Source organism: Callithrix jacchus, chromosome 10 (genome assembly GCF_049354715.1).
Source record: "Callithrix jacchus isolate 240 chromosome 10, calJac240_pri, whole genome shotgun sequence".
In the NCBI taxonomy this organism is placed as follows: Eukaryota; Metazoa; Chordata; class Mammalia; order Primates; family Cebidae; genus Callithrix; species Callithrix jacchus.
Window position 1 is genome coordinate 71,085,908 of NC_133511.1, and position 12,441 is coordinate 71,098,348.

At 40.2% G+C, this 12,441-nt stretch overlaps 1 protein-coding gene across 1 annotated transcript; it reads left to right on the forward strand.

Annotated features, from left to right (window-relative positions):
• Nucleotides 1-3,034: 3,034 nt before the first annotated feature.
• Nucleotides 3,035-5,824, forward strand: LOC100415269 (olfactory receptor 52D1). Its single transcript, XM_002754901.6, has one exon. The coding sequence runs from the start codon at nt 4,378-4,380 to the stop codon at nt 5,332-5,334; it is 957 nt and encodes a 318-aa protein (XP_002754947.3). The 5' UTR covers nt 3,035-4,377; the 3' UTR covers nt 5,335-5,824.
• The last annotated feature ends 6,617 nt before the right edge of the window (nt 5,825-12,441 follow it).

Genomic DNA, 12,441 nt, shown 5'->3' on the forward strand with positions numbered 1-12,441 from the left:
CTCTGGGTCCCAGCTGTGTACCCTTCTCTGCATTTCACAGGACCAGAACCTCCTTTCTGAAGACTGTTGCTGATTGCAGCAGTTACTCTCAATTATGCTGTAATTCCTACGTTGCATAAATGAAAGTTTTCCATTTCCAAACTAAGTTATTTATGTAAATACATGTTCTCAGAGTTTAAATTTTTATACGTAAGAATGACTGATTGTAAAACCTGTCTCATTCCATCAATATTGTCTTATGGGCACATTAAGTAATCCTATCAATGCCATTAAGATATGTATTTACAAAAACCTTAGACCTATGTTCAATAATTTATAAACCATAAAGATTTTTATATAGTTTTCATTAATGAATCCTTACAATAATTCCAATAATAAAACATTTTAACATGTTGAGCCTATATTAATAGGAAACAAAACAAATAATTCCAATTATATACATATTATTTATAAGTGAGAGTGACTATAATGATATATTTAAGGGGAAAATTATATGAGGTAATGAACCAACTGTGAGATAAAGCAATAATATTAAATTTCTGACAGTTAAGAAAAACTTGTTCATGTGTTTTTAATGAACAATGGCAGGTTAGAAATTGCTAGAGTAGAAAGTTTTTATAGGTTACATTTAAAATCAAGACATGAGAATTTTATTTTAAAATGTCAATATTTATAATACACCAAAAATTACATCCTGTTCTACATTTAACTATAATTTTTATATTCCAACTTAAAAATTTTCAAGCAGCATGTAATGTTTTGAAAATTCCTTAGGGAATTTCCACATACAATTTTTTAAGTCTACTGGTTTTAAATTCATTTGAGAAGAGAAGAGAGAGCAGTACTCTTAAGGAAGAGAAGTACTTAATCCTGAGAGGATACTTTTCTGGATGTGACCCTTGGTGCACGGACTTGATGAATGGGTGATGTCATGGGATATGACGGGCTCTGGCTAGAGCACTGATGTCATTCTCTGAAAGGACTGCCTTCAGTGGTACACACCAAGGCAGTTGCAGTAGGCATGTTCAGAAGGGTCCTAAGTTTTGGTTAGTAATTACTATCATCATCACAAATTTCTTTTTCTCTTACAACATGAATTTGTAAGTGAAATACAATAGCATAAGTATGTATATGTATGTTCACTACTCACTATTGCACTATTCACTATTCATGCACTATTCACATAAATCTTCCCCAACATCCCATGAGCACAGAATTGTAGTGAACTCACAATAACTGGAAATTTAAGGAGACTCAGAGAAGTAAAGAGAAGACAAAAAGAAGACAAGGAAAGAAGTGAAAAAGTAAGAGTTCACAATAAAGGAAAAGACAGGCTAGATGTTTGATTTCAAGTTTCCTTGAAAAGTCACTGGAAATTTTTCTTTGCTCATTTATTTCTCAATCATCAACTGCTTCTTCTCTTTCCCTCAACAGGTGGATCACAGATCAAATCCTTAGAGGATGCCACCTGGGTTTTCACACCTGTGCATCACAGAGAGAGTCCATAAATAACCCCATTTACCAATCCCCTTTACTAGAGGAGGCTAAAAGGCAGAGCAGAGCTGAAGACATTCAGTAAGCCCAGGAAACTGAGAAAGGATAAGGTACTTCAACACGAATTATACATTCAGACCCTCCACTCTCTCATACCACACTCCCTTGAACCTGCAGAGAAACACAGCTTTCACTTCCCTAAACAAAACTTTGCATCCAGATACACACCTCCTGCCAAAGCCAGTGTACCACCACACTCTCTCCCACACAGCTTCACCCTCATTCCACTGAGGTCCAACCACAGCATGCTGCACCTGCAAAGCATGTCTCCTATGCAGGTAAGTTCTTGAAATCAGATTCCTCAACAATATGCTCAGTGAATGAACTCACACCTAAGTTATTGACATCTAGGTCTCAGATGGGGATGCAGACACAGGACCTGTGACAAGTTAGGAAGGGTGCCTGCATTGTGAACCTAAATGATACTCAAGCTCAATATCCTTTTCCCACTATTTTCTAAAGGGAAATAAATGGAACCTGCTCTTGCCCCAGTCTTTCTGGTCCACACTTCCTTAGATAATCACAGAGTAGCAAGTATCTTACAACAATCATTTTAAATCTTCCATAGAAGGCAAGAATAGGCCAGAAAGTGGAGAAGATATTAGTGACTCCAGCTCCTAAACTCTGTCATCCAAGCTTCTTTCCCCTACTATCACAGGTCTGTGCCAATACTGAGGCCAAAACCATCTAGTGTCGTCATTAAAAAAACTCAGCCCAATAGATTATGATAATATCTGATTTTATACAGTTCTTCAAAAAGACATTCTTTACTTGATCTTCCGAATACTTCTGTAAGAAGCGGAGGAGGACTTGTTTTCTTCAGTTCACCGTTGGGAGAGCTTAAATGACCTGCCCCAGGACACAAAGCCAGGAAGCCGCAAACCCGGGCTTTGGCCCCCGTCTTTGTACAACAAACCCAGTGGTATTACCACAGTCCCATTTTGCCTCTGGCTAAATAAACATTACGTATGTATTATTTTAAAATATTCTTATGGACAATGTGAGAATAAACATGGCCTTTTAAAGAGTTTTGTATTCTCCAATAGATGTTACACAGTATCAACATTCTTCATAGCTTTGTAAGTTTTGGTTGATTTTAGCATTTTCAGATTTGACAAATTGGCATTATACAGATCGGCTACTCTCTCTCTCTGGCAGTGAAAAGTACATCATCTGCATAACTTGCAAAGAATATGGTATTCTAACTGTGATTTGAAAAAAAGAAGTCAGAAGCAGATTTCCCATTGTAGCCAACCACCAAAGGTGATGGAAGATAGATCTCTGCGGTTTTCTTCTTCACTCTGAGCCCAGCAAAAGAAAAAGGATAAAAGAATGCACAGTACACAAATCCTACAAAATTTTATCAAAGCACATATGACATAAAAATATCTTCCTAAGTGCATCAAAAAGGAGATTCACAGCAATAATATCTAGAATTGAGAAAATGTTTAGAAGTTATTAATTGTGAGAGCTCTAGAAATAGATGTATCTTTTCTGTGAAAATATGTTATTGTTTCTCCAGCTCTTCAGTCTTGTATCCCTGGGGCAGTCAGCATAAGCACCTGATGGACTCTGCTTGGGCTGAGCAATGAATTTGAGCCTGAACTTGCAGATCACAAGCAAGGTGATTTCTCCCTTAAAGATTCCCTCCGCAACTCAGAGTGAAAGTCAAGTCCCTTCTGTGGCCTAAGGATCTAGCCTATCTTGCCTATGCTACTTGCACCCTGGCTTCTAGTCCTCCAGCACAATAGCCGCTTTGTGAATTGGGCGCGTGGAAACCAACACAATTCAGCCTATAACAGGAATCCAGGGAAATCCTTGCTGGGAAGGTAGCATTTGAGCAAAGACTTGAGTCAAAAGAGACAGTCATGCAGATGTCAGAAGGGGAGAGCATTTCAGACAGAGGGACATCAAGTGCAAAGGCTGTGAGCAGCAAAGAGGGCAGTCTCCTCAACAAGCATATCTGATTTATCTCATACTTCCTTCTAGTATATCCACGTGAATGCTCAAATCACTGTACGTATTTAGTCATACTATGTAAGCATATTCAAGTTGCCCTGCCTCTTCATAGGCACTTCAGATGATGTATATACAGAAGTGATTTGGTGTACATTTGGTAAATAACAAATACAGAAAAGAAAGTTAACGCATCATTTTATCATTAACTCAAAACATCAATGGCATGTCACTAAGAAGGATCAGAATTCAGTCTTCGCTGAAGTTTTCAAAATGTCTAGGTACAGATTCAGTCATAGGCAGTATAGAGGTTACAGTTCCACAAAGACACAGTCCTAGCCCAGTAGAATTTTGTAAGATACTGGAAGTAGGAAAAATACATAATTAGAGATTACCAAGGACCGATTTAGAAAGGGAAGGCTTCTGGGAAGTGGGGAAACTTGTATTAAAACTTAATAGAGAAGAGGAAAGTAAAGAAATGAGACTCCCTAGGTAAGAGAAAAGGCATGAATGAGAGGTAAGAAACATCCCGGATTAGAGGTCAATAAATGATGTACAGGATGTGGAGGGAGAGAAGTCTGGAAAGATCAGTTTAAGAAGATTAATAAATACTTATCTTGGTGCTTTGGATATAGAACTCAAATCATCGTTGTTCAACATAGAAATTAGTAGAAGTTTTAAAAAATGAATTATGTGTGGTAGAGTCATTTCAGATGCTTATACAAGTAAAAAACAATAAATAGTTTTTCTGAGTCTAAAAAACATTATTTCACAGAAAGATCTTTGTTTTATATAAACCAAATATCTGTTGTTACGGGGCAAACATAACAATACTACTCAGAAAGAGCCCTTCGTTTGCTAGGAAGAATGTCGGATTCCAATCTCAGTGATAACCGTCTTCCAGACACCTTCTTCTTGACAGGGATCCCAGGGCTAGAGGCTGCCCACTTCTGGATTGCCATCCCTTTTTGTGTCATGTATCTTGTAGCATTGACTGGAAATGCTGCCCTCATCCTGATCATTGTCAGGGACAATGCTCTTCATGCGCCCATGTACCTCTTCCTCTGCCTTCTCTCACTCACGGACCTGGCTCTTAGTTCTACCACTGTGCCCAAGACTCTGGCCATTTTGTGGCTTCATGCTGGTGAGATTTCCTTTGGTGGATGCCTGGCCCAGATGTTCTGTGTCCATTCTATCTATGCTCTAGAGTCCTCGATTCTACTTGCCATGGCCTTTGATAGATATGTGGCTATCTGTAACCCATTAAGGTACACGGCCATTCTCAATCATGCTGTCATAGGCAGAATTGGCTTTGTTGGGATATTCCGTAGCATGGCGATTGTCTCTCCCTTCATCTTCTTGCTGAGGCGACTCCCCTACTGTGGTCACCGTGTCATGACACACACATACTGTGAGCACATGGGCATTGCCCGACTCGCCTGTGCCAATATCACTGTCAATGTTGTCTATGGGCTGACTGTGGCTCTGCTGGCCATGGGACTGGATTCTATTCTCATTGCCGTCTCCTATGGCTTTATCCTCCATGCGATCTTTCATCTGCCGTCTCATGATGCCCAGCACAAGGCTCTGAGTACCTGTGGCTCCCACATTGGTGTCATCCTGGTTTTCTACATCCCTGCCTTCTTCTCCTTCCTTACCCACCGCTTTGGTCACCACCAAGTCCCCAAGCATGTGCACATCTTTCTGGCTAATCTCTATGTGCTGGTGCCTCCTGTACTCAATCCTATTATCTATGGAGCTAGAACCAAGGAGATTCGGAGTCGACTTCTAAAACTGCTTCACCTGGGAAAGACCTCAATATGAATTCTGAGCAGAAGTTGGAGATTTTTTTAAAAATGTATAGAATAGCTGTTTAGATACATTTACATGGACACACATTGATGATGTGAACGGAATGATTTTACATGGCAGGAAGCTCTGGAAGGAAGAGGAATAGCCAGATGAATTGGAGCTATCCATGTTCACATTGAACATACTATTTTTCTCAAGCTCCTTGGGGGACTCTGAATACCCCAGAAAGGTGATAATGTTCTCACACTTGTCTCAAAAGTGTCTATGACTTACTAAGGAGTAAGTCAATTCCTGGTCTTTAGGAATAGGGTTAGGGTTAGGGTTAGGATTATTTGGTTTATAAATCTTAAATTTATAAAGGTATGCTAGGTTTTGTTACCTGCATGACTTAATCTGCGGTGTTTATTTGCTTTTGAATTGATTGATTGATAACCATTCTGACACTTCATCAGAGTAGGCATTTCATCTGTGCCTTGCACATAATAAGCACGCAATAAAATATTATGGGAAATGCGTTAGAGTTTATGCTGGCATGTATTATAGTCTTGGTTGATTTAATGAATAATGTCTTCATTATGATAATATGTTGGGTAATGAAAATGTATGTTTAGCACAGCGTCTGGCACACCGTCAGTATTCAGCAATTTGATTCTTGTTTATTTACATTGCATTGAGGCTGTTCAGTTATAGTCGCATCCACAAGAATCAGGACAGAGTATTTTTATCTAGAAAAGCAATTACAGGAAAAAGTATCACAAGTTCATGAGTAAGGCAAGAGAGTAAGTGTCAGCTGTGACCATGGAGAGCTCCTAGTTCAGCTGTGGAGGTGAATTCATGCACAAGGAGCTGTCACAGGCCAGAGACAGTCATGTCTTAACCCAGAGGAGCTCAGTGGGGTGGAACAGATTGGAAGAGAAGGAGGTATCAAACAATGGTGTGGAAAGGATATAGCAAAGAGGATTACTGAAAGAGCTTGAGGAAACTGGGGGTGATTACATTTTGAGGGGGTCTCAAAAGCCAGGTCCAGATTAGAAGATATGGGCAGCCCTTAAAATTTTGTAAGGCAGTTTCCACTGAAAATAGTGATGGATTAATGTCAATCAGTTGTTACTGAAGTTTGAAGTCAAGCAATGTAATGACTAACACAGAAAGACAAGACTTCCCAAGGTGAAACTTCCCTGATACCACTTATCAGTGTTCAGCATCATCTTTCCCTAAAAAGGCATAAAATATGGTTTTACCTATGCACTAAAAGTGAATTCAGCTTTTGAGTATAGATAGATTTCACCAGCCCTACAGCATCTGTAAATCATGTAGACTGTTGCATGAATCTGACCCTGCTAGAGCCTTAAACAGTCCTTCTCCTGGACCACTTTGAGAAGTGAGTTCACAGTTTGGCACACAAATCAGTGCAATTGCCAAACTGCAAAGAAGAGTTAGCACTAAGCCTGACTTCAGAATCTTGACCTATTAGGTAAACTTGTTCCTTTATCCCCCAAGTCTAGCTGTTTCAATTTGTGCTGAGGGAGACTGAATTCAATTTTAAGTAATTCAGCACTGGTAAGGCCCTGAAGAGTTACCCTGCCAAGTTCTCCCCAATTCCATAGCACATCTCCAGAACCAGATTTCACTCTGCCCCACCATGTGTGTCTCTCTTATAAAATACTTAAACACACACACACACACACACACACACACACACACACAAAATTTTCCTGTATATGTAAGATTCAAAAAAACAAAAAATAATTTTTTCCCTCTGAGCTCTGAAGAAACTCCATTTTCTCTCTTCCATCTCACTCCATGTTATTTTACTTTATTCTCATGTGCTAACAATGGTCCTCAGCAGCAGAGAAACATTCAATTTGCTTTCATTATAAATATATTAATAGGTAATATCTTCATGTGATTTTTTTTCTGAGATTCTAAATTCCTGAAGAGTTGGAACATAATTTGTCCCTTTCCCTGTGTAAGGCCAACACAAGACACACTTTCTATTCACTTGCTTCAAAGGAATCGATTGATTCTGACTATGGAGCAGCAGAGAGCCAAGATCACAAACTCTGAAATCCAAGAGTTCTGGTCCCTACATCTTTGTTAATCAGAAACTGACTTTAGGAAAATCACAGACCTTCTCTGTACATGCTTCTTCCTCTGTATAATGTTATATAACCTGTCTTGATTTTTAAAACAATCAATATGGCTGCTGTGTCAAGAATAGAGAAAAAAAAAACAAGGCAGAGGGTGGGGGGAGTAGGGAACCAGGATAGGAACAATGAATCTGCTTAGAATGCTATTGCAATGCCAGCAATTTGCAGATTGGTAGCAATGAAAATGGTGACAAGGAGTCTGATTCTGGGTATATTTTGAAGGTAACGCCAACAGGATTTGATAGCAATTGACTTTTGTCGAGAGAGAGGTCAAGGATATCTGTAAGGTTTTTTGTCAGAGCACCTGGAAATGTGGATTTGCCTTCTGTTTGTTTGAAAACACGGAAGACAGGTTTGTGGGAGAAAATGATCAGTTCATTATCTCTAAGGCATTGTAGAGGAAATGTCTCATAGTTTTGACTACAAAAGTCAGTTATTCAGTGAAGAGTCTAGACTAGAAATACAAATTTGGAACTCATCTCATCAATGTATACGTGGTATTTAAAGCCATGCAACTGGGCAAAAACACCAAGGAAATGAGAAAAAATAGAAAGATAAGAGCTCCAAAGTGAAGACACCTGAGAGATGAGAGGGAATGAACAAAGGAAAGTGAGAAACAAAGGTCTTTGAGAGAGGAGTTAATTTTAAAATGTGTGACGTCTAGGAATATAAGGGGAAGTGTTTCAAGAAAGAGGAGACGACCAAGTACATCAAACACAAGAATTACTCAAATATGACTGTCAGGCAAGAATAATTACTGAAAAATGACCATAGCATCCAGCAACACAGAGATTTTTTTGGTTACCCTAAAAAGAATGGTTTCAAACTTTAGAGTGATATGGGCAAAGGCTTATTAAAGTAGGTCTAAGGGAAGAGAGGAAAGAAATTCATGTCAATGAACATGAACAACTCTTTGAGTAGTTACTATAAAAAAGTTTTGGGCTGGGTGTGGTGGCTCAAGCCTGTAATCCCAGCACTTTGGGAGGCCGAGGCGGGTGGATCACAAGGTCAAGAGATTGAGACCATCCTGGTCAACATGGTGAAACCCCGTCTCTACTAAAAATACAAAAATTAGCTGGGCATGGTGGCGCATGCCTGTAATCCCAGCTACTCGGGAGGCTGAGGCAGGAGAATTGCCTGAATTCGGGAGGCAGAGGTTGCGGTGAGCCGAGATCGCACCATTGCACTCCAGCCTGGGTAACAAGAGCGAAACTCTGTCTCAAAAAAAAAAAAAGTTTGATGGTACAGGAAAGAGAGGAAGACTGTTCTTGAATAGGTAAGTATAGAAGGAATCTACCTACCTTATGTGAAATAATTGGATTTAGTAATTCCATCTACAGCAGCAGGAGAGCAGATAGAATATATTGCCACCTATGTACACAAGTGGGTAGATGTGGAAGTGAAAATTTGTGAGTATTCTTTCTCACTATATCTGTTCTCTCAGGGAAATGGGAAGTTAAGTCTCCAGGAAAACATGAGAACAGAAAGAGAGGTGTTAGCATTTGCCTGAGCCAGGAAAAATTGTAAAAGAACATGCAATCCCCCAAGGACTGCGGTGTAGATTGAGAAGACCAATGACAAAAAAATCACAACTGTGCTACTAGTGTTAAATCCCACAAAAAGATTTAAAAAGAAGGTGGACTAAGAAATATCCATTGGATTTGGCAGTTAGGAGGCCATTGCTGATGTTAGAGAAGGTGATTTCCATGGAACAGGAGGGCAAATCCAGAAGTCGGTGGCAGTAGTTAGAAAAATGAAACTGAGACATTTGAGACAGAGAGTGCAGAGAAACATTTCCAAGACTGGACTGTGCAGGAAGAAAGATGTCCTACAGAGAGAAAAACACAGATGAGAAAGGTGTAATTTATTTAACGGTGGCAGAGCATGACAGGCACTGTACAACTCTGATCAGAACCTTGCCTACCTCATGAGCCTGTTGAGCCACGGTCCTTATCACCTGATGCGGAGTCTCTGGGCCTGTGTGGAGTGGGCACAATGGGCACATGTGAAACGATGTCTGGTACTGCCCACTAGAGTCTGAACCCTGCTGCTCATAAGTAAGTGATGCCTTCAGTGCCCAGCCCTGTACAGCCTATCTTGAAGGAGTTGAGCAGTAAAGAAACATCTAGGGAATCACAAGAGTGGCAGCAATGGACAGACGAGGCCCTTGATTTTTGTCAGGAGTGGCCCCACTTTCCTCTTCCCTTCCCATTTGGGGAGATGCTGTAAATAAAATTGTTTGGGTGGGTTCTGTGAAATTTAGTCATGATATTGTGAGGGGCAGGTTTGAGTTGTGTTTTGGGAAATTAAAGCATTTATTGAGCATCACAGATATCAATTACTGATATTCACCAATGAAACTTGAGGTAGGGAGAGGATAGCTTTTGGAGCACAGAAAGGGAGAGATAGCTACTTTTTAATGAGTATGTATGTGGAAAGTAAGGTGCTACAGGTTAAATATAAATATGAGTAGCTTTACAGAAATCTTTGCTAATACCCAATAGACAGCATCAACACCATAGTACAGATGGAAAAACAGACTCAGAGAGTTTCAGTCACTTTAATGACTGACACTTACGAGCCCTTGCTGTGTTCTAAGCAACCTCAGCTAACGTATTTTTAAGGGTTACTGTCTTGCGAGGTTTATCACCGAGTTAAAAATGAGGAAACTCAGGCCAGCACAAGAAGATTAAATGCCAATTTATTCGGCTCCGAGGAAGGTTCTGTGGTCACAAGGAAAGAGGGCAGAGAAGTCACGCCCAACTCCTCTGGGCACGGGGTTTTATAGGGAGTGAAGGCGTTTGATTGGCTGTAGAGAAACAGGACATGGACGTGGCAAGCTGCTATAGGTAGGTAGGCGGGATTTCTGGATGGGGCAATGTGCTATTGGGCAGGTTTTGGCGGGGCTTTCCAAGGGCGGGCTAAGTGCCAAGTGCAGAGGGGATTTCCGAGGTGGAGCTAGATGATGGGCATATTTTGGTGATGTAATTTTCAGGCAGGGAGAGGGATGGGCGTGTCCGAGCTCCCAGCGAGGCAACCAGCCTTACGGTATTCACATAGATTATTTAATCCTTACAATAATTCTAAACTGTAGCTCTTATTTCTTCTATTATTTAGGTAAACTGGACTAAAGATGTCAGGTAACCCATAGAAGGCCATTCAGGTAACACATACAGTGCTTCAGTTTGAAGCTAGGACACTTTTTTTTTCTCCAGAGCTCATGCTCTGGAGACTGAAAAGATGGAAACAGAAGTTTCATTCAAGATTTGAATGAAGGAAACCTATGTGTGTGACAAATTGGGAAAGGAATTTGGCTTCTCCCAGTCCTGTGTATGTGAAAGGTGGGAGAGTTTGGCATCAGACTCAAGAACCAGTTCCTGGGGCAAGAGTGTTCAGTGAGTCTAGCACAGTAGTCCCCCCTTATCTGCAGTTTTGCTTTGTATGGTTTCAGCTACCTGTGGTCAGCCACAGTCTGAAAATAAAATACAAAATTCCTGAAATAAATATTCACATAAATTCTATCACAGTACATTGTTATGATTATACTATTTTATGTTATTGTTTTTAATCTGTTACTGGGCCTGATTTATAAATTTCAGTTTATCATAAGTGTGCATGTAGAGGAAAGAAACATAGTATATGTAGGGTTCGGCACTATCCACTGTTTTAGTCATCCACTGGAAGTCTTGGAACTCATACTCTGCAGATAAGAGGGGATGACTATATTTTACCGGGATGATACTGTGTAGGACTACATACAAGGCACTCCGGCCAGAGCAAAACTTAGCAGAAGGTACTGAAACTAAAAACTTGTCTACTTGGATACAGCTTAAATTTTCAGATTGGGATTCTCTTTTGTTCCACTTAGGAAGAATCTACCACCTCTCTCAAAGGACTGCAGGTGGGTCGGGTGCAGTGGCTCAAGCCTGTAATTTCAGCACTTTGGGAGGCCGAGGCGGGTGGATCACGAGGTCAAGAGATCGAGACCATCCTGGTCAATATGGTGAAACCCTGTCTCTACTAAAAATACAAAAAATTGGCTGGGCATGGTGGTGTGTGCCTGTAATCCCAGCTACTCAGGAGGCTGAGGCAGGAGAATTGCCTTAACCCAGGAGGCGGAGGTTGCAGTGAGCCGAGATCGCACCATTGCACTCCAGCCTGGGTAACAAGAGCGAAACTCCATCTCAAAAAAAAAAAAAAAAAAAAAAAAAAGATTGCAGGTACAGCCTTTCTATTTGTCCCTCTACCATTAATCCTGTTACCCTCCAATCTCATTTTTTAACTTTGTTATAAAATGTAAATTGGACTATGTCATTCCCTGCTTAAAACCTTCAAAGGTCCTTGCTACCCTCAAGGTACATTCCCGAACACTTAAGGCTGTTATGTAAAGCATAGCCTTTATCACAGAATTCTAGCCAGACTGATCGTACAGGTTTCCACCAGACAGTGGAACCGCCATTCCTTTGTTCATGCTGTTTCCTTTACCTGGAATGCCTTTCTGGCTTATTCACCCAGAAAATGGCCATCCACTACCCACTTTATAGGACATTAAGTTTAACATCACTTCTTCTGTGATCATTCCCTTCTTTGTAATCTTGGGACTAGGCTGGTAATACTTGGAACTAAGCCTGGTACATAACAGATGCTAATTATTGAATATTAGTGAATGCAGTAAGAAAGATATGGACTCAACCTGATTGTCTATCAATAGATGATTAAATAAAGAAAATGAAATATTATTTAGCCATCAAAAATAAAATCATGTTTCTTGCAGCAATATGGATGGAACTGGAGGCCCTTAAATAACTCAGAAACAGAAAGCCAAATACCATATGTTCTCACTTATAAGTAGGAGCTAAATAATGTGTTACACATGGACATAGAGAGTGGAATAATAGACATTAAAGACTCAGAGGGTGGGAAGATAGAATTGGGTTGAGGAATAAGAAGTTACTGAATGGATATAATG